This window comes from Salvelinus alpinus, chromosome 4 (genome assembly GCF_045679555.1).
Source record: "Salvelinus alpinus chromosome 4, SLU_Salpinus.1, whole genome shotgun sequence".
NCBI classification, from domain to species: domain Eukaryota; kingdom Metazoa; phylum Chordata; class Actinopteri; order Salmoniformes; family Salmonidae; genus Salvelinus; species Salvelinus alpinus.
The window spans coordinates 77,256,199-77,279,971 of record NC_092089.1 but is presented as its reverse complement, the minus strand read 5'-3'; the positions used below and the strand labels follow the sequence as shown (position 1 = coordinate 77,279,971).

At 43.9% G+C, this 23,773-nt stretch overlaps 1 protein-coding gene across 4 annotated transcripts in view; it reads right to left on the bottom strand.

Annotated features, from left to right (window-relative positions):
* LOC139574468 (LIM domain-binding protein 2-like) overlaps positions 1-23,773 on the bottom strand; it is a 109,036-nt gene that overhangs the window by 71,289 nt on the left and 13,974 nt on the right. For all 4 annotated transcript variants that reach the window (XM_071399070.1, XM_071399071.1, XM_071399068.1 and 1 more), the window contains exon 2: positions 9,331-9,433. In XM_071399070.1, coding sequence (XP_071255171.1) covers positions 9,331-9,433 — 103 coding nt within the window. The remainder of the gene's footprint in view (positions 1-9,330; positions 9,434-23,773) is intronic.

Below are 23,773 nucleotides of genomic sequence, written 5' to 3'. Positions count from 1 at the left end.
TGACACCGGACTAGCTTACTTGCCAGAGTCTTAATGGTGTCCATAGATTTCCATCCAATTTGCTACAGATTTTCATGTTAATATTCTAAAATCTGCATAGAAACAATATACACATTTCAGGGTTTCCTTTAAGAAAATGTGACTGGGAAGATTTTAATTGACCAGATATTTGAGAAATTTAGCGGACATCTATATGCATTCAGATCAGACTTGGCGCAGCCAGAGCCATCAATAAACAAGGAGGGTTGGCCTTAAAAACAGCTTATTGTCACACCCTGATCTGTTGCACCTGTCTTTGTGCTTGTCTCCACCCCCTCCAGGTGTCGCCCATCCTCCCCATTATACCCTGTGTATTTATACCTGTGTTCTCTGTTTGTCTGTTGCCAGTTCGTTTTGTTTCGTGAAACCTACCAGCATTTTGTTCCCCTGCTCATGTCTGTTCTTGCTCCTGTTTTCTAGTCCTTCCCGGTGTTGACCGTTCTGCCTGCCTTGACCCTGAGCCTGCCTGCCGTTCTATACCTTGCCCCACCTCACTGGATTATTGACCCCTGCCTACCCCGACCCTGAGACTGCCTGCCGTTCTGGACCTTTTGCACCCTCTCTGGATTACTGACCTCTGCCTGCCTTTGACCTGTCGTTTGCCTGCCCCTGTACTAGCAATAAACGTTTGTTTCTTCGACACTGTCTGCATCTGGGTCATACCTGATAGTACGAACTGGCCATGACTGACCCAGCAGACTCGGTCCAGCTCCGCAATGCCCTCTCCTCCCAAGGAGCCATCATTGGAAGGCACAAGGAGTTGCTTCGTGGTCTCATGGAAGGATTCCAGACCTTGGCCAAACGCCATTCCCGGGGAGTACCAGGACCTCCGGGAGGTGTTCACTTCGCTGTTGCCGCACCGACCATATGACTGCGGGACTGATCTTCTCCCAGGCACCACTCCGCCCTGGGGACAACTGTACTCTCTGTTGGGTCCGGAGACCAAGGCTAGCTGCTGGGTTCATCCGTCTTCCTCCCCCGCCGGCGCAGGGTTCTTCTTTGTGGAGAAGGACAAAACCATACGCCCGGGCCACCGTGTTCTCCAAGATGGACCTACAGAACGCCTCCCACCTAGTGTGGATACGGGAAGGGGACGAGTGGAAGACTGCCTTCAACACGGCCAGCGGTCACTACGAGTATCTGGTCATGCCATTTGGCCTTACCAACGCCCCTGCTATGTTCCAAGCTCTAGCTAATGATGTTCTCCGCGACATATTGAACCGGTTCGTCTTTGTCTACTTTCGACAACATCCTCGTCTTCTCCCGCTCCACCCAAGAACACGTGCTCCACGTCTGACAGGTTCTCCAAATGCCTCCTGGAGAACCAGCTTTTGTAAAAGCAGAGAAGTGTGAATTCCATCGCTCCACCATCCCCTTTCTGGGTTACATCATCGCTGCAGGGAGTGTACAGATGGAGAGCGGTGGTGGATTGGCCACAGCCTACGTCCAGAGTACAGCTGCAATGTTTCCTGGGATTTACCAACTTTTATCAACCCTTTATCCAGGGCTACAGCACCCTGGCTTCCCCCCTGTCTGCACTCACCTGGAGGCCGATGCTTCGGATGTCGGAGTAGGGGCTGTCCTGTCCAAGTGGTCTGCCCTGGTCCTCAAGTTACATCACTGCGCCATTTCCCACCGCCTCAACGCCACAGGGGAACTATGATCTGGGGAATCGTGGGGGGGGGGGGGGGGGCCCAGATAACTGGATGTTTGTTCCTGATGCGGTCCGCTCCTCGGTCCTGGAGTGGACCCACTTCTCCAGGCTTGCCTGCCACCCGGGCTCCCGTCGGACCCTGGCTTTGTGCGACAACGCTTTTGATGGCCTACCATGGTTCCTTACGTCTCCGCATTCGTCGCCGCTTGCACAGTCTGTGCAGAGAACAAGACTCCTCGGTAAGCTCTGGCTGGTCTCCTCCAACCTCTGCCTGTCCCTCACCGTCCCTGATCTCACATCTCCCTGGACTTTGTCACGAGTCTCCCCCCATCTGATGGCAACACCGTCATCCTGATCGTAGTTGATCGGTTTTCCAAAGCCGCCCACTTCATTCCTCTCCCCAAGCTACCCTCTGCTAAAGACATGGCCCAGCTCATGGTGCAGCATGTCTTCCAGATCCATGGACTGCCAGTAGACATGGTCTCCAACCGGGGTCCTCAGTTCTCGTCCCGGTTCTGGAAGGCGTTCTGCATCCTCATTGGGCCATCGGCCAGCCTGTCCTCTGGGTTCCACCCCCAGTCCAACGCCCAGTCGGAGCGAGCCAACCAGGACCTAGAAACTACTCTGCGCTCCCTGGTCTGGAGCCAGCAGCTTGTGTGGGTTGATTACACCCGCAACACCTTTCCATGCTCTGCCATGGGTCTATCACCCTTTGAGTGTTCCCTGGTGTATCAGCCCCTGCTTTTCCCTGAGCAAGAAGAGGACGGCATACCTTCGGCCCAGATGTTTGTCCGCCGCTGTCGTCGTACCTGGAGGAAAGCCCAGTCGGCCCTCAAGACCACCTCCAGGTATCAACGACAAGCGGATCGCCACCGGACCCTGGCTCCTCGGTATCGTCTCAGGCAAAAGGTATGGCTGTCCACCCGGGATCTTCCCCTCCGGGTGGAATCCCGCAAACTCTCCCACCGGTTTATTGGCCCTTTTCCCATCTCCAAAGTCATCAGCCCTTCTGCTGTTCGTCTTCTGTTGCCCCATACCCTCCGTATACAGCGTACCTTTCATGTGTCCAGAGTTAAACCCATGTCTCCCAGCCCTTTGTCTCCTGTTTTCAGGCCCACCCCTGTTCCCCCATCTCATCGATGGCCAACCGCATACACGGTGAGGCGTCTCCTGAAGCTTCGACCTCGGGGCAGTGGGTACCAGTACCTGGTTGACTAGGAGGGTTATGGCCCGGAGGAGAGGTGCTGGGTCCCCACTAGGGACATCCTGGACCCAGGCCTCATCGTGGATTTCCAACGCCGGCACCCTGGTCAACCAGGTATGTGCACAGGTAGGACGCCAGGTGGCGCCCCTAGAGAGGGGACTACTGTCACACCTTGATCTGTTTCACCTGTCTTTGTGCTTGTCTCCACCCCCCTCCAGGTGTCGCCCATCTTCCTCATTATCCCCTGTGTATTTATACCTGTGTTCTCTGTTTGTCTGTTGACAGTTCGCTTTGTTTCGTAAAACCTACCAGCGTTTTGTTCCCCTGCTCCTGTTTGTTCTTGCTCCTGTTTTCTAGTCCTTCCCGGTTTTGACCGTTCTGCCTGCCCTGACCCTGAGCCTGCCTGCCGTTCTATACCTTGCCCCATCTCACTGGATTATTGACCCCTGCCTGCTCTGACCCGGAGACTGCCTGCCGTTCTGGTCCTTTTGCACCCTTACTGACCTCTGCCTGCCTTTGTCATTTGCCTGCCCCTGTACTAGAAATAAACTTTTGTTTCTTCGACACTGTCTGCATCTGGGTCATACCTGAAATCTTATACCTATAACAAATTGCAAAAACACTATTCCTTGTGTTTCGATGTAGCATATGCCAAATTCTATAGCCTATTCATGTTTTTTAGGGTACTTTCCCATAACAATAATTGTCCACCTCACGGTTCAACTGTCAGAGATTTGAGCACTAAATGCATCAGGGCATTGCATACATAGACCTATAGGCTTAGGTGTCCACTGTATGATATTAATATTTAAACTAAGACTATATGAAGGAAGAGAAGCTTATGGCTAGCCTCAGAAAGATAGAGATATGTTGGCGGCATGCTACGACACCAACATGCATTTCTTTATGTCAGGTGGCTAATGCGTCTGCTATACAGACATAGACGTACAGAAGGAGGGTAATTCGTTAATTTTCAATCCAAATATTTATATAAAGATGAGCATTATATTAGATTATAGGAGCAACTCTGGAAGGCCTGAAACATTATTACTCACCTTACGTTCAACTGTCTGAGTCAGTTTGAGCACGGGTGCACACTGCCTTCATATCATAGGCTTGCAGTATCTAAAGCTTAATAATAGCCACACAATCTTCACAAAAGTTTTTAAACTTGTAACCCGTTTCAGGAAGCTAGGCGTATGTCGCAAGTCACTACTTCACAGGAGAGGCTTTTAAATGTATTTGTTTTTATCGAAATGTGTTTTTGGGGCAGAAATGCCTTCTAGAACATGGTAACTTTTATGTGCCTTAATAACAAACTTGTATTCCATCTGTAAATACAAATAATACATTTTTATTATGAGCCTAGTTGGTTTAGCCATGGAAAAAGTCAGGAACCTTCCCCCTTGCCATGATTGTCTGAGATAATGGATGGGCTGGACATGCAGAGAGAAGTTCAGATTGGTCTGCCATGTAGCATGCTTCTGTCTATAACGTGAGCTGCTCTGTATGTGTATATGATAATTCATACCGCGGATGTTTTGAAATATATAACATTAACGATCAAGAACTACAGAAGTTTTGCTACTTTCCTCAACATTGATGCCCTGATTTTAGCAGGTGCTATCGACAGATCAGTTGGAAAAAGTTGCGATGGGCTACTTTCGGCACACCCCACGGTCAGTGTGAACCGGAGTGACTTGACACAACACTGGCCAAACAAGATATATCTACAAACAACACAGAGTTAAATGGTCTAGGTATACGGGTAAGAGTCTAGCTACATTTTCAGTTATGTGTATGATCTGTGTAGTAATATTATTCAAAGTCAGATTTTGATATAGGCCAAGGACTGGATGAAGTGAATTTTTACCCAGAGTTTTTCCTTATTATAGGCTACTACTTTTACCCCTTTTAGTCTTGAAATCTTTGGTTGTTTACTACACTGCCAACTCTGTTTAGCACATGCCCTCACATGTGAATCCTTAAAGAGATGGGTGGGACAAAAGCTTAAGAGGGTGTGAACGATGTTGAATGGGTGTAGACAAAGAAGAGCTCTCCAGTATGTGTACCAAAATATTCAAGGGACATTTTCTCAGAAGTGAGGTTACAAGTTTATCAACTTTCAAAGCATAATTACTTTCCCATTGTTTCTCAACTGTAGTGTATGATATGCCAATTTCTATCTCTGAGTCTCTGCTTTTATCCAATGTAAAAAAACACAAATTGGTTATATAGTACTGAATCCAGGTGGTGGGTCACATATCAAAAGTAAGTCAAGCAATTGTTTATAGGGAAAATATGAGCAGGCTATTATATTGCTGCAAACACAACATTACAGTGGCTTGTGAAAGTATTCACCCCCTTGGGATTTTTCCTATTTTGTTGCCTTACAACCTGGAATTAAAATGGATTTTTGGGGGATTGTATCATGTTATGTTTTTTTAACCTTTATTTAATAACTAGGGAAGTCAGTTAAGAACAAATTCTTATTTTCAATGATGGCCTAGGAACAGTAGGTTAACTGCCTTGTTCAGGGGTAGAACGACAGATTTTTACCTCGTCAGTTCAGGGATTCGATCTTTCAACCTTCTGGTTACATAACCAACACTCTAACCACTAGGCTAGCTGCCACCCCACAACACAACTTACACAACATGCCTACCACTTTGAAGATGCAACATATTTACTATTATGAAACAAACAAGAAATAAGACAAAAAAACTGAAAACTTGAGCGTGCATGACTATTCACCCCCCATAGTCAATACTTTACTTTTGCAGCAATTACAGCTGCAAGTCTCTTGGGGTATGTCTCTATAAGCTTGGCACATCTAGCCACTGGGATTGTTGACCATTCTTCAAGGCAAAACTGCTCCAGCTCCTTCAAGTTGGATGGGTCCTGCTGGTGTACAGTAATCTTTAAGTCATATCAGAGATTCTCATTTCGATTGAGGTCTGGGCTTTGACTAGGCCATTCCACTTAAATCACTCGAGTGTTGCTTCAGCAGTATGCTTAGGGTCATTGACCTGCTGGAAGGTGAACCTCCGTCCCAATCTCAAATCTCTGGAAGACTGAAACAGGTTTCCCTCAAGATCGTCCCTGTATTTAGCGCCATCCATCATTCCTTAAATTCTGACCAGTTTCCCAGTCCCTGCCGATGAAAAACATCCCCACTGTCACGCCCTGACCATAGAGAGCCCTTGTTTCTCTATGGTGTAGTAGGTCAGGGCGTGACTAGGGGGTATTCTAGTTTATAATTTCTATGTTGTGTTCTAGTTTATATTTTCTATGTTGGTGTTTTGTATGATTCCCAATTAGAGGCAGCTGGTAATCGTTGTCTCTAATTGGGGATCATATTTAAGTAGCTATTTTTCCCACCTGTGTTTGTGGGATATTGTTTTGTGTTTGTGCATGTGCACCACGTAGTCACGGTTAGTTGTTCGTTTATTTGATATATTTTGTTTTGTTTAAGTTTCTCTTTGAATTAAATATGTGGAACTCAACATCCGCTGCGCCTTGGTCCCGTTCTTACGACAGCCGTGACACCCACAGCATGATGCTGCCACCACTATGCTATGGGGATGGTGTTCTCAGGGTGATGAGAGGTGTTGGGTTTGCTCCAGACATAGTGTTTTCCTTGATGGCCAAAACGCTCAAATTTAGTCTCATCTGACCAGAGTACCTCCTTCCATATGTTTGGGGAGTCTCCCACATGCCTTTTGGCGAACACCAAACGTGTTTGCTTATTTTTTTCTTGCCACTCTGTCATAAAGCCCAGCTCTGTGGAGTGCATGGCTTAAAGTGGTCCTATGGACAGATACTCCAATCTCCGCTGTGGAGCTTTGCAGCTCCTTCAGGGTTATCTTTGGTCTCTTTGTTGCCTCTCTGATTAATGCCCTCCTTGCCTGGTCTGTGAGTTTGGTGTGCGGCCCTCTCTTGGCAGGTTTGTTGTAGTGCCATATTCTTTCCATTTTTTAATAATTGTTTTAATGGTGCTCCATGGGAAGTTCAAAGTTTCGGATATTTTTTTATAACCCAACCCTGATCTGTACTTCTCCACAACTTTATCCCTGACCTGTTTGGAGAGCTCCTTGGTCTTCATAGTACCGCTTCCTTGGTGGTTCCCCTTGCTTAGTGGTGTTGCAGACTCTGGGGCCTTTCAGAACAGGTGTATATATACTTAGATCATGTGACACTTAGACTGCACATAGGTGGACTTTATTTAACTAATTGTGTGACTTCTGAAGGTAATTGGTTGCACCAGATCTTATTTAGGAGCTTCATAGCAAAGGGGGTGAATACATATGCATGCACCACTTTTCCGTTTTTTATTTTTTAGAATTCTTTGAAACAAGTTATTTTTTTTCATTTCACTTCACCAATTTGGACTATTTTGTGTATGTCCATTACATGAAATCCAAATAAAAATCAATTTCAATTACAGGTTGTAATGCAACAAAATTGCAAAAACGCCAAGGGGGGTGAATACTTTTGCAAGGCACTGTACAGTTGGAACTTCATTTTGGCAACAGAAAATGTCTCAACAGAATGAAACAAAACACTTGTGAACTGGTTTAAACCTTCACAAAAGTTATGAACAGGATATATTGCAGCAATTACCAGCAAGTCAAGTGCCTACTATAACCAACAAATGACAGAAATATGCTAATTATACTTATTTTACAACAGACATACTTATAACCTATCTTAAACTAAATTTGGAGCACACAATTAAAAATGACAGATTGAATTTAATTTAGTCAATGAAAATGTATAGACAGCCTCTCCTCGACAATTTGGCCTGCTACAATTTTATTTACTTGCTTTTATTTTTTCATTGACCAAAAGCTGCAATAAGGGAAACCCTGGAGGATTTTCCCATCAGAGTTGTGTTTCCATCAAATGTACTTGTTGCAGATAAAAGTCTGTGTATAAATACGTAGTGAACATAAAAATACTTTTTGAGGTAAAATTCCCATGTACCGAATAAAAAATACAAGTTAAATGGATTTCCATCGCATTTTCAACTCTTGGCGTACTGATGGTTTTGTCATAAAAACTGTTGCGTAGGTATAGCGAATGTGCCAACTCTGGTATTGTCACGTGCACTCTGGCCAACAGCTTGCAGACACAGTGCAGTTATAGCCTACTACATGATGAGATTATTATTGACAAAAGTGCAAGATAATATGTATTTGTCAAATGGCATCCAAGCATTGATCATCACATCACCAGAACAAAACCCTAGATATAGGAGCGTGTGTATGCTTACAGGAGACTTTGGAAGTAGCCTAATCAGATTAAAACATTGTGACTGGTTGTGTTAATACCACATATAAAAGTTAATATTAAAAAGTTATATTTAGGCTATATTGAAGCGTTCTAGGTGCATGAGGAATAGCCGCTAGGATTGTAGAGGAGGCAGAGCGTGTGTTAAGCTTTCCTGAATAACTGGGCCTGCTGGGAGCATATGTGGCCACATTATTATATGACGACTTGGGAGAATGATGATCTGCAACAGACAGCGCATCTCAGTATCAGAAGTAAAACTACAGCCAGACTGGCCTACTACTGTGCCTTCCTAGACCTAACACATTGTCCAGAGTAGACCCACAACTGATCCAAATCAAATGAAACATTCAAATAGCACGGCTTTTGCGCCGTTACTCAAATGACATTTTCATTGCACCCTAGAGTAGGCTAGAATGTTGTACTCACTTGAAAACAATAATTAAATTGTTCATTGCATTATTGTGTTGTAGTCTAGTCTAGGTAGGATGATTGTACTGTCCCTAAACAATATTCTTTTGCTTTGTCTCATGCCTTCACTGTTCTTTCATGCGCAATGATGCACCTGGTATCTCCGCTGTCTATCAGCTATTCCTATTTATTCTTGTCGATTCCTTTAAAAAAATTATGTAGCTTGTAATATTTTTTATGTGTGGTATGATTGCAAGTTAGCCTACAGCAGATCTGGACAACGATCCACCTACCACTATTGTCACTATGAATGGTGGATGGAGGGCAGGATAGATAGTTAGACTGGTAGACTATACTGACCTGTGGAATAGTAAAAGTTAGTACAGGGAAAAGTATAGTGCATAAGGGAAGTACCAAAACACCTTGACATAGGAAAAGGTGCATGCAAGCAGATTAGGAAATGTGGCTAGGATGGAAGAAATATATAGCAAAATCTGCAAAAGAGCGAATGTAAACCTTGGGAAAAATGCACTACCCTCCCCTGTGCCCAATTTTTTAAAAACACAACCCTCTCCAAAGCAAAAAACCCTTCCCTATTTTGGAACACACCTCCCCCCACTAAATTGCGATCTGTCCCTTACGCTAGAGAAAGGCATGACAGTAGGTAGGAAGTGAGCTACTGAACAGAACAGGGGACAGTTGGTAAAGCAGGTGGGCAGTGTAGTCTTACTGTATCTCTTTGGTCCATCCTCCAGGCAGAAGGAGAGGGTCAGGGTGGCGTCCTCCTCAAAGAACTCCGTGGCAAACGCATCCCACCACAGACTGTCACTCTCCTGAAAGAGAGCGAGAGAAGAAAGTTGATCAATAATTGAAACAGTTCTAATATTATCATACAATTTGCTTTGTTTCACAGAACATATTATATGGAAACAACAGATTCTATACTATCTACGTATTCCCCCAAAATCTCTTTTCTCCATGATAAGTACATCACGCATCAACCCAGGACATCCACCACTGTACACAACAACATGATATTGAAATCACTTTGCTATCACTAACAGCCAAAACGTTGTACCCTTCCACCTGCCACTCCGGGGAACATGACACCATCATTTACCAGATAATGTACCGTAACCGCGGACAACCCCATGTGACGCGTGATGTTGATTTCACCAGACATGTTAGGACAGATTGAGAGGCTTTCCTTCGTTGCTCCACTGAGGGATCGCTAGACCCTTCCAGATTTTTACAATTATCCATGTCAATGTCGCCTAGCGTCAAGTCCAATATGTGCTGACCCCAAGGACCTCGAAGAACAACTCAATGTGCTTCATATCTGCAGGTCTTGAGGTGTGTGTGTGTGTGTGTGTGTGTGTATGTGTGTGTATATGTGTGTGTGTGCGTGTGTGTGATATAGGGAGGAGAGGGAGGGGAAAGAGGGGATGGAGGGAGAGAGGGAGGGGATAGAACTTCTGCAGTTCATTTTGAAGGTGAATCAATACGTGATTATGACCTGGGAATAGAGTGTCCGCTGGTGAAGTAGCATCAACATCCCTGGGTCATAGATTAGTGATAAACCTAGGGATAGGCCTATGATACCTTAACGGCTGGGATTCAATCAATTACAGATTGAGTTAAACTGTACTGCTGTATCGGAGGTGTTAACAATGTTGTAGCCAACACACGCTAATCTGATTCTCATTGGATATTGGATACATACTAGAAGTGCGGTTTTCTCCTATGAAAAATTATACACTCTCATCTGTCCATTTCTGCACAGTCACATATTTGTTATCTTTGCTGCATCACCACTACCCAAATTTAGAGCAAGCAAACTATGATTCTTAATTCTGACCCAGATACGCCCACTGCTGCACCATCATTGCATTCTACTAGCACACTGGGAGTAGTGATGATTGACTCAACAGGAGTCCCTGAATGGTGTGTGTGATTGGGCTTGTGCCAGGCAACTGTCAGCGGATTGAGTCCCCCAGGGGACAGGAGGACAGGGTGGTATGGTGGTGGGATAAGGGGCATGGATGCCTAGCGCAGCAGGATTCCACTAGAGTAGAGGTTACCAAACTTTTATAGTCCCGTACCCTTTCAAACATTCAACCTCCAGCTGGGTACCTCCTCTAGCACCAGGGTCAGCGCACTCTCAAATGTCGTTTTTTGCCATCATTGTAAGCCTGCCACACACACTATACGATACATTTATTAAACATAAGAATGAGTGTGAGTTTTTGACACAACCCAGCTCGTGGGAAGTGACAAAGAGCTCTTATAGGACCAGGGCACAAATAATAATATAAGAATAATCAATCATTTTACTCTTTGTTTAGCCATCTTACATATAAAACTTTATTTGTTCATCAAAAATTCGGAATAACTCACCACAGGTTAATGAGAATGGTGTGCTTGAAAGGATGCACATAATTCTGCAATGTTGGGTTGTATTGGAGAGAGTCTCAGTCTTAAATCGTTTTCCACACACAGTCTGTGCCTGTATTTAGTTTTCATGCTAGTGAGGGCCGAGAATCCACTCTCACATAGGTCCGTGGTTGCAAAGGGCATCAGTGTCTTAACAGCGCGATTTGCCATGGCAGGATACTCTGAGCGCAGCCCAATCAAGAAATCTGGTAGTGGCTTCTGATTAAATAAAATGTATCACATAACCGCTTGTTGCAATTTCGATGAGGCTCTCTTGTTCAGATATCGGTAAGTGAACTGGAGGCAGGGCATGAAAGGGATAACGAATCCAGTTGTTTGTGCCATCCGTTCTTGAAAGTACCTGCGTAATTTCGCACACAACTCAATCAGGTGCTTCGCTAGATCACATTTGACATTGTCTGTAAGCTTGAGATCATTTGCACACAAAAAAATCATACAATGACGGAAAGACCTGTGCGTTGTACATGCTAAAAGCAGACAGAGAAGAGCTCCAACTTCATAATCATAGTCTCAATTTTGTCCCGCACGTTGAATATAGTTGCGGAGAGTCCTTGTAATCATAGATTCAGATCATTCAGGTGAGAAAAACATCACCCAGATTGGCCAGTCGTGTGAGAAACTCGTCATCATGCAAGCGGTCAGACAAGTGAAAATGATGATCAGTAAAGAAAACTTTAAGCTCGTCTCTCAATTTTAAAAAAAAACGTGTCAATACTGTGTCAATCCTCTCCTGTTGTCCTGGTTTCCAGTGTTTTGCAAAAGAGGGTGTCTTCCTTAATTGACCCCCCATAAACGTAACAGACATATACCAGGAGCTGTGCCAGGCCCACCACGTCTGTTGACTCATCCAGCTGTAACACGTAGAATTCACTGGCTTGTATGCGAAGCAGTAATTGTTTCAAAACATCTCCTGCCGTGTCATTGATGCATCGTGAAACAGTGTTGTTTGATGACGCAATTATCTGTATAGTATTTTTGGCCTTTACCCCAGCATTGTCCCAGCCATATCCGCGGCAGCAGGAAGATTTAAGTACTCCACAATAGTATTGGGCTTGCCTGTTCTAGCCACTTGGTAGCTCACCATATAAGACGCTTCTAGCCCCTTCTAATTAATGGTATCCGTTGGTTCTATACATGTCGTACTACTCATAAGTTTATAAGGCTTATTTTTGAAATTGGAATGTTTTGTTTCTAAATCTCTTCCCAAGACTGAAGGTTTCATCGAGTTGTGAGATAGTACTTTTGCACATATAACACACTGTGGTTGAGGAAAGGCACTACTCCCAATATAAGTGAACCGCAAATCAATGTAGTTCTCATCATATTTGCGCCTCTTCGACGGTCCAACGTCCCTGTCAGTTGTTCGGTGAGGGGGCAGTAGCTCTTCAGCTGCATCAGATTCACAACTGTCAATGTCCATGCTAGCTGGGCTAACAACAAATATAGAATTACTGATGCTAGCATTGGATGTGCTCGTGGAAGCAGAGAGACTTGTGTCGTCGACACAGGTGTAGTACTGCTGGTAGTAGCAGTACTACCAGTAGAGCTGGTATGTGTCTCTATGGCCTTACTTCTTTTAACCATTCATCAATTTTCGAGCAAACGGAATGAGCAGCAGCTACGTTTGGCTACACACGGACTGTTAGTGGAATTTATTTGACATTGTGCTGTTATTTCGCTGAACACTAGATGGTTTAATTATATTTTTGGCAGTGAAACAAGGCTACTCAGGCAAGAAAACCCCCCAAATGTATAGCCCCGTTGGAAAATATAAACAGAAAAATGAGAAGAAATTATATATTTTTTTATATAAGTAAAAAATAAAATCTCATAAAAAAAAAATGTGAATCACATTTTTATTTGGCATACCCCCCACGGCATTGCGCGTACCCCAGTTTGGGAATACCTGCACTAACAACAATGGTCACACACGTGACTGACGAGGACTCCACTGGGACAGCACTGGATGAGCTGGTTGAGAAATGTGTATGTGTGAGAGAGAGAGAGACAAAGAGGGGGGGACAGAGAGAGAAAGAGAGGGGGGGGGCAGAGAGAGAGAGAGAGAGACAGAGAGGGGGGACAGAGAGAGAGAGAGAGAGAGGGGGGCAGAGAGAGAGAGAGAGGGGGGGGGAGAGAGAGAAGGAGACTGAGATAGAGAGAGAGAGAGAGAGAGAGAGAGAGAGAGATTGTTTTGAAACTTCTGTATGTGTAATGTTTACTGTTCATTTTTATTGTTTATTTGACTTTTGTATATTATCTACCTCACTTGCTTTGGCAATGTTAACACATGTTTCCCATGCCAATAAAGCCCCTTGAATTGAATTGAATTGAATTGAGAGAGGGTGGGGAGAGAGAGAGAAGGAGGGGGAGACAGACATAGAGTGAAAGGGAGGGGTAAGAGGGAGAGAGAAAGACAGAGAGAGAGAGAAGGGGGGAGAGAGGGATAGAGAGAGGGGGAGAGAGTGAGTGAGGGAGAGAGAGACAGGGAAAGAGAGAGAGACAGAGAGTGGGAGAGAGAGACACACAGAGAGAGAGAGAGAGAGAGAGAGAGAGAGAGAGAGAGAGAGAGAGAGAGAGAGAGAGAGAGAGAGAGAGAGAGAGAGAGAGAGAGAGACACACAGTGAGCATAGCCTTGCTATTGAGAAAGGCCACAGTAGGCAGACCTGGCTCTCAAGAGAAGACAGGCAATGTGCACACTGCCCACAAAATTTGGTGGAAACTGAGCTGCACTTCCTAACCTTCTGCTAAATGTATGACCATATTAAAGACAGATATTTCCCTCAGATAACACAAACCCACAAAGAATTCGAAGACAAACGCAGTTTTTATAAACTCCCATATCTATTGGGTGAAATACCACAGTGTGCCATCAAAGCAGTAAGATTTGTGACCTGTTGCCACAAGAAAAGGGCAACCAGTGAAGAACAAACACCATTGTAAACACAACCCATATTTATTTTCCCTTTTGTACTTTAACTATTTGCACATAATAATTATATTTTTGGCAGTGAATCAAGGCTACTCCGGCGAGAAACCCCTCCAAATGTATACCCCCCGTTAGAAAATATAAATGGAAAAATTTGAAGATTTTTTAAATTATATATATATAAGAAAAGTCTGAAATGTCTTTATTTTTTGGAACTTTTGTGAGTGTAATGTTTACTTTTAATTTTTTTCTTGTTTATTATCTATTTAATTTGCTTTGGCAATGTAAACATATAATTTTTTATTTAACCAGGTAGACAGTTAAGAACAAATTCTTATTTACAATGACAGCCTACCGGCTGCAGAACAACAGATGCTTACCTTGTCAGCTCAGGGATTCGATTCAGCAACCTTTCAGTTACTGGCCCAACGCTCTAACCACTAGGCTACCTGCCTAGTGGCAGGTAGGCACCAGGCCAATAAAGCCCTTCAATTGAGTTGAGTTGAATTGAATTGAGAGAGAAAGAGAGAGCGAGAGAGAGAGAAATTGCATGGCTGTCTAAAGCTTTGTGCATTTCTTTTTGGTGTGTGTGAGTACTTGCACGCGTGTGTGTGAGACCGATTCTGATTAGTCGCACTCAGCAGGCTGAATGACCTCAGCAGATAATCCTGTACTGTGAGGGGCCTACAGGGAGTGAGAGTAGAACCAGGGTCAACAAGGCACTATCTCCCCCCCTCTCTCTTTCTCTCACACACTCTCTCTCTTTTTCTCTCATTCACACTCTCCCCATCATATGTTAACATTGCCAAAGCAAGTGAAGTAGATCATAAACAAAAGCGAAATAAACAATAAAACTTAACAGTAAACATTACACTCACAGAAGTTCCAAAAGAATAATGTCTATATACAGTATTGTAACGATGTGCAAATAGTACAAAAGGGAAAATAAATAAACATAAATATGGGTTGTATTTACAATGGTGTTTGTTCTTCACTGGTTGCCCTTTTCGTATGGCAACAGGTCACAAATCTTGCTGGCTATGCTCACTGAGTCGATACATAGTCAAAGCATTCCTTAAGTTTGAATCAGTCACAGTGGTCAGGTATTCTGCCACTGTGTACTCTCTGTTTAGGGCCAAATAGCATTCTAGTTTGCTCTGCTTCTTTGTTAAATCTTTCCCATGTGTCAAGGAACCATCCTTTTGTTTTCTCATGATTTGGATGGGTCTAATTGTGTTGCTGTCCTGGGGCTCTGTGGGGTCTGTTTGTGTTTGTGAACAGAGCCACAGGACCAGCTTGCTTAGGGGACTCTTCTCCAGGTTCATCTCTCTGTAGGTGATGGCTTTCTTATGGAAGGTTTGGGAATCGCTTCCTTTTAGGTGGTTGCAGAATTGAACGTCTCCTTTCTGGATTTTGATAATTAGCGGGTTCAGCCGAATTCTGCTCTGCATGCATTATTTGATGTTTTACGTTGATCAAGGAGGATATTTTTGCAGAATTCTGCATGCAGAGTCTCAATTTGGTGTTTGTCCCATTTAGTGAATTCTTGGTTGATGAGTTTAGAAATGGTTGGTGAGCGGATATGGGCTAGCTAAAGCATTAGTAAGAATAGATATTTGGGCTAGATAAAGTATTAGTTGGACACTAGAGTGATGATAGATCAATGGGCTAGCTAAAGGATTAGTGGGACACCATACCGAGGATAGATCTATGGGCTAGATAAAGGATTAGTGGGACACCATAGTGAGGATAGATCTATGGGTTAGCTAAAGGATTAGTGGGACACCATAGTGAGGATAGATCTATGGGCTAAGTAAAGGATTAGTGGGAGACCATAGCGAGGATAGATATATGGGCTAGCTAAAGGATAAGTGGGACACCATAGTGAGGATAGATCTATGGACTGGCTAAAGGATCGTGTGGATAGATCTATGGGCTAGCTAGAGGATTAGCAGGACACCATAGTGAGGATAGATCTATGGGCTAGCTAGAGGATTAGCAGGACACCATAGTGAGGATAGATCTATGGGCTGGCTAAAGGATCGTGTGGATAGATCTATGGGCTAGCTAGAGGGTTAGCAGGACACCATAGTGAGGATAGATCTATGGGCTAGCTAGAGGATTAGCAGGACACCATAGTGAGGATAGATCTATGGGCTAGCTAAATGATTAGTGGGACACTATAGTGATGATAGATCTATGGGCTGGCAAAAGGATAGTGAGGATAGATCTATGGGCTAGCTAAAGGATTAGTGGGAGACCATAGCGAGGATAGATATATGGGCCAGCTGAAGGATTAGTGGGAGACCATAGTGAGGATAGATCTATGGGCTAGCTAAATGATTAGTGGGATACCAAAGTGAGGATAGATATTTTGGCTATTTTTAGGATTAGTGGGACACCATATTGAGCATAGATCTTTGGGCTAGCTAAAGGATTAGTGGGACACCATAGTGAGGATAGATCTGTGGGCTAGCTAAAGGATTAGTGGGACACCATAGTGAGGGTAGATCTTTGGGCTAGCTAAAGGATTAGTGGGACACCATAGTGAGGATAGATCTGTGGGCTAGCTAAAGGATTAGTGGGACACCATAGTGAGGGTAGATCTTTGGGCTAGCTAAAGGATCAGTGGGACACCATAGTGAGGAAAGATATTTAAGATAGCTAAAGGATTAGTGGGACACCATAGTGATGCTAAATCTTTGGGCTAGCTAAAGGTGAGTGAGGATAGATCTACGAGCTAGCAAAAGGATTAGCGGGACCAAATAGTGATGATAGCTCTATGAAATAGCGAAATGATTAGTGGGACACCATAGTGAGGATAGATCTATGGGCTAGCTAAAGGTTTATTGGGACACAAAAACGTGGATAGATCTATGGGCTAGCTAAAGGAATAGTGTGATGCTGTTGTGATTATGGATCTATGGGCTAGCTAAAGGATTACTGGGACACAAAAGCGTGGATAGATCTATGGGCTAGCTAAAGGATTAGTTGGATGCTGTCGTGCTTATGGATCTATGGGCTAGCTAAAGGATTAGTGGGACACCATAGTGAGGATACATCTATGGACAAGCGAAAGGATAGTGAGGATAGCTCTATGGGCTAGCGAAATGATTAGTGGGACACCAAAGTGAGGATAGATCTATGGGCTAGCTAAAGAATTAGTTGGACACCATAGTGAGGATACATCTATGGACAAGCGAAAGGATAGTGAGGATAGATCTATGGGCTAGCGAAATGATTAGTGGGACACCAAAGTGATGCTAGATCTATGGGCTAGATAAAGGATTAGTGGGATACCATAGTGAGGATAGATCTTTGAGCTAGCCAAAGGATTAGTGGGACACCATAGTGAGGATAGATCTATGGGCTAGCTAAAGGATTAGTGGGACACCATAGTGAGGATAGATCACTGAGCTAGCTAAAGGATTGGTGGGACATCATAGTGAGGACAGATCTATGGGCTGGCTAAAGGATTAGTGGGACACCATGATGAGGATAGATCTGTGGGCTAGCTAAAGGATTAGTTGGACACTATAGTGTGAATAGATCTATGGGCTAGCGAAAGCATCAGTGGAACACCATAGTGAGGAAATATAAATGGGCTAGCTAAAGGATTAGTGGGAAACCATCGTGAGGATAGATCTATGGGCTAGCTGAAAGGAGTAGTGGTACACCAATGTGAGGATAGATCTAATGCGATCTAAATGATTAGTTGCACCCTATAGTGAGGATAGATCTATGGGCAAGCTAAAGGATGAGTGGGACACCATAGTGAGGATAGATCTATGAGCTAGCTAAGGGATTAGTGGGACACCAGAGTGAGGATAGATCTATGAGCTAGCTAAAGCATAGTGAGATTAGATCTATCGGCTAGCTAAAGGATTGCGAGGATATATCTATGGGCTAGCTAAAGGATTAGTGGGATACCATAGTGAGGATAGATATATGGCCTAGCTAAATGATTAGTTGGACACTATAGTGAGGATATATCTATGGACTAGCTAAAGGATTAGTGGGCTACCATTGCGAGGATAGATCTATGGGCTAGCTAAAGGACTAGTGGGACACCAGAGTGAGAATAGATCTATGGGCTAGCCAAAGGAGAGTGAGGATAGATCTATGGGCTAGCAAAATTATTAGTGGGACACCATAGTGATGATAGCTCCATAGGCTAGCGAAAGGATTGTGGGACACCATAGTGAGGATAGATCAATGGGCTAGCTAAAGGATTAGTTGAACACTATAGCGATGATAGATCAATGGGCTAGCTAAAGGATTAGTGGGATACCCTAGTGAGGATAGATCTTTGAGCTAGCAAAAGGATTAGTGAGACACCATAGTGAGGATAGATCTATGGGCTAGCTAAAGGATTCGTGGGACACAATATTGAGGATAGATCTATTGGCTAGCTAAAGGATTAGTTGGACACCATAGTGATGATAGATCTTAGGGCTAGCTAAAGAATGAGAGGGACACCATTGTGAGGATAGATCTATGGGCTAGCTAAAGGATTAGAGGGACACCAAAGCGTGGATAGATCTATGGGCAAGCTAAGGGATTAGTTGGATGCTGTCGTGATTATAGATCTATGGGCTAGCTAAAGGATAAGTGGGACACCATAGTGAGGATAGATCTATGGACAAGCGAAAGGATCAGTGGGACACCAGCGTGAGGCCAGCAAAAGGATGGGCCAGCAAAAGGATAGTGAGAATAGATCTGGACACCATAGTGAGGATAGATCTATGGGCTAGCTAAAGGATAGTGATGATAGATCTATGGGCAAGCTAAAGGATTAGTTGCACACTATAGTGAGGATAGATCTATGGGCTAGCTAAATGATTAGTGGGATACCATTGTGAGGATAGATCTATGGGCTAGCTAAAGGATTAGTGGGACACCATAGTGAGGATAGATCTATGGGCTAGCTAAAGGATAGAGAGTATAGATCTATGGGCTAGCTAAAGCATTAGTGGGATACCATAGTGAGGATAGAATCTAGGGGTTGCTAAAGGATTAGTTGGACACTTTCGTCAAATCAAATCAAATATATTTTTATTGGTCAAATACACATGGTTAGCAGATGTTAATGCGAGTGTAGCGAAACGCTTGTGCTTCTAGTTCCGACCATGCAGTAATATCTTACATGTAATCTAACAATTTCACAACATCTGCCTTTTACACACAAGTGTCAAGGAATGAAAAAGAATATGTACATATAAATATATGGATGAGCGATGGCCGAACGGCATAGACAAGATGCAGTAGATGGTATAGAGTACAGTATATACATACGAGATGAGTAATGTAGGGTATGTAAACATTATATAAAGTGGTATTGTGTAATGTGTCTAGTGATACATGTATTACATACATTTTTAATTATTAAAGTGGCTAGAGATGAGTCAGTATGTTGGCAGCAGCCACTCAATGTTAGTGATGGCTGTTTAACAGTCTGATGGCCTTGAGATAGAAGCTGTTCTTCAGTCTCTCGGTCCCAGCTTTGATGCACCAGTACTGACCTTGCCTTCTGGATGATAGTGGGGTGAACAGGCAGTGGCTCGGGTGGTTGTTGTCCTTGAGGATCTTTTTGGCCTTCCTGTGACATCGGGTGGTGTAGGTGTCCTGGAGGGCAGATAGTTTGCCCCCGGTGATACGTTGTGCAGACCTCACTACCCTCTGGAGAGCCTTATGGTTGTGGGCGGAGCAGTTGCCGTACCAGGCGGTGATACAGGCCGACAGGATGCTCTCGATTGTGCATCTGTAAAAGTTTGTGAGTGTTTTTGGTGACAAGCCAAATTTCTTCAGCCTCCTGAGGTTGAAGAGGCGCTGCTGCACCTTTTTTACCACGTTGTCTGTGTGGGTGGACCATTTCATTTTGTCCGTGATGTGTACGCCGAGAAACTTAACACTTTCCACCTTCTCCACTACTGTCCCGTCGATGTGGATAGGGGGGTGCACCCTCTGCTGTTTCCTGAAGTCCACGATCATCTCCTTTGTTTTGTTGACGTTGAGTGTGAGGTTATTTTCCTGACACCACACTCAGAGGGCCCTCACCTCCTCCATGTAGGTCTCGTCATTGTTGGTAATCAAGCCTACCTGTGGTATCGTCTGCTAACTTGATGATTGAGTTGGAGGCGTACATGGCCACACAGTCATGGGTGAACAGGGAGTACAGGAGAGGGCTGAGAACGCACCCTTGTAGGGCCCCAGCGTTGAGGATCAGCGGGGTGGAGATGTTGTATCCTACCCTCACCACCTGGGGGCGTCCCGTCAGAAAGTCCAGGACCCAGTTGCACAGGGCGGGGTCGAGACCCAGGGTCTCGAGCTTAATGGCGAGTTTGGAGGGTACTATGGTGTTAAATGCTGAGCTGTAGTCGATGAACAGCATTCTTACATAGGTATTCCTCTTGTCCAGATGGGTTAGGGCAGTGTGCAGTGTGATTGCGATTGCGTCGTCTGTGGACCTATTGGGGCGGTAAGCAAATTGGAGTGGGTCTAGGGTGTCAGGTAGGGTGGAGGTGATATGATCCTTGACTAGTCTCTCAAAGCACTTCATGATGACGGAAGTGAGTGCTACGGGGTGATAGTCGTTTAGCTCAGTTACCTTGGCTTTCTTCTTGAACAGGAACAATGGTGGCCCTCTTAAAGCATGTGGGAACAGCAGACTGGGATAGGGATTGATTGAATATCTCCGTAAACACACCAGCCAGCTGGTTTGCGCATGCTCTGAGGATGCGGCTAGGGATGCAGTCTGGGCCGGCATCCTTGCGAGGGTTAACACGTTTAAATGTTTTACTCATGTTGGCTGCGGTAAAGGAGAGCCCGCAGGTTTTGGTAGCGGGCTGTGTCGGTGGCACTGTATTGTCTTCAAAGCGAGCAAAGAAGTTGTTTAGTTTGTCTGGCAGCAAGACATCTAGTGATGCTAGATATATGGGCTAGCTAAAGGATTAGTGGGACACCATAGTGGGGATAGATCTATGGGCTAGCTAAAGGATTAGTGGGACACCATAGTGAGGATAGATATATGGGCTAGCTAAAGGATTACTGGGACACCATAGTGAGGATAGATATATGGGCTAGCTAAAGGATTAGTGGGACACCATAGTGAGGATAGATATATGGGCTAGCTAAAGGATTAGTGGGACACCATAGTGAGGATAGATATATGGGCTAGCTAAAGGATTAGTGGGATACTATTGTGAGGATTGTCACTAAATAACAACAGACCTGGGGCTTTTATTAACACACACTTATAAATGGATGACACACACACACACACACACACACACACACACACACACACACACACACACACACACACACACACACACACACACACACACACACACACACACACACACACACACACACACACACACACACACACACACACACACACACACACACACACACACACACACATACTCTTATTGCTTTTGGCAAACACTCCATGAAGTGAAGCACAATGTCAGTACATTTCAATCTGAAACAATAATATTCCCAGCATGCTTTAGTTAAAGGGTATTTTCTCCTTTTTCTGTTGTATGAGAGAGTGGCCACCATAGTGAGTGGTTGTGTCTGGGGTCTATCCTTGGATAATTAACCTCTGCAATCCCATTCAAATAATGAATGGATCAGACCCTGCCTGTTTCTCTATGAGAATTATACTTCAGAAGGCCCTGGGGATACGAAGCATAATGGCTTAAAGTGCAAATCCACCACTTGTCAACTTCATTTTCATTATCTCCAGCCCTGTGTCTAAATATGTGAAAACAGTGCATTTCTATGTTTTGTAGAAAAAAATATAAAATTCTACCAGATGACATCATAAAAAGTTAAGATATTTAAAAAACGGTAGTTTTCAAATACTATGAGATTTGCAGTGACATAGGGGGTAAGAAAATAACCTCCCTCTGGCTAGAAAATCGTTGCAGGTTTTGAAAATCACTGTTTTTCTTACTTTAAATCCTACCCTGTGACGTCACAGAGAAGTATGTAGACTCTGATTTGGTGCTGGAGATAATGAAGGAGGTTGAAAAGTGGCGGAATTTCCCTTTAAATGTGTGAAAAACATGGTGGTGATGCATAGAGACATTTTCAAGGTTGTGTACATTTCTAAAGTGTATACAGTATAAGAAGTGAAAAGATACTTTCATTATCCAAACTATACTACGAATGGTGCATTATAATGTACTTTAATTCCGTATGCCTGTACAGTTAGCAATGCTGATATATGTTTCTAAAGCTGTTTACCGTGGTACAAAGTAGTAATAAACAGGAATTGTAGGTGCTTTAGGGATACCATCCTTACATTATGCAAATTCTAGAGAAATGCTGTGTCCTTGAAAAGCCACTGTGCTTTCAGATGGCCACTACCCACAATGCATCAGTGGGTCCTAGACAACACATCAGCATGCACTAATTGGACCAATAAACACGCAGCTGGTTGCCTCATCAAACTCAACGCCACTTTTACTCATATCGCTTTGTGAGTATTGTGGTAACATTGGTATAGTGTTTAGTTCATCAGCTGATCTCCTGAAATCAGTGTACATTGTTTTGAGTCAGTGAAGAAGAGCCTAGTGATTATGCCAATACATTTAACTCCAGCTGTAAGCTGTCTTCATATGTTTTTCCTATGTTTCTGGTGGGAATAGTCAGCAGTGTGGTCTTCTGACATATTGACAATTACCTCGCCTGTATATGGCCGTTCTACATAACGGTCATCACCTAATCTCTAATATGTCAGAGAGAATAATTTGCCTTATACAATTGTATGCTATTCGTAATGAACTAACAAGTTAAATTGCATAGAAGGAATCAATTAGGGACAGCCTTGTTTGTGGGCTATACAATACAATACAATACATCATCCACATCCACATTCATCACTATGACCATGAAGTAAAGACATTTATCAAACTGAAAAAAAATGGAACAGGAAGTGAATGGAATAGGTCCCTGTGTCTTATCTATACCCTGGTTGGGACTATGGGAACTGTAGGAAAGTGACAGGAAAAAGGTGGGACCATTGTCCAAGCTTCCTGCTAGTCGGCCCAACACATTGTTTGGGCAAAACCTTGTCTTTTGGAGTTAGACATGTAACTATTATATGGGATCATGGATTAGCATCAGTCTTGGGGTCAAAAACTATTGACCTTTCTCAAAAACCTTTCTTAAAGTATCAGTCGCAATCCAAAGTGGGTCGCAGACATGTTAATGGTGGGTCGTAACATGTCAGAGAAAAAAATATATAAAAAGAAACTCAGCAAAAAAAGAAACATCCTCTCACTGTCAACGGCGTTTATTTTCAGCAAACTTAACATGTGTAAATATTTGTATGAACATAAGATTCAACAACTGAGACATATACAAGCTCCACAGACATGTGACTAACAGAAATTGAAAAATGTGTCCCTGAAGAAAGGTGCGGTCAAAATCAAAAGTAACAGTCAGTATCTGGTGTGGCCACCAGCTGCATTAAATACTGCAGTGCATCTCCTCCTCATGGTCTGCACCAGATGTACCAGTTCTTGCTGTGAGATGGTACCCCACTCTTCCACCAAGGCACCTGCAAGTTCCTGGACATTTCTGGGGGGAAAGGCCCTAGCCCTCACTCTCTGATCCAACAGGTCCCAGACGTGCTCAATGGGATTGAGATCCGGGCTCTTCGCTGGCCATGGCAGAACACCGACATTCCTGTCTTGCAGGAAATCACGCACAGAACGAGCAGTATGGCTGGTGGCATTGTCATGCTGGAGGGTCATATCGGATGAGCCTGCAGGAAGGG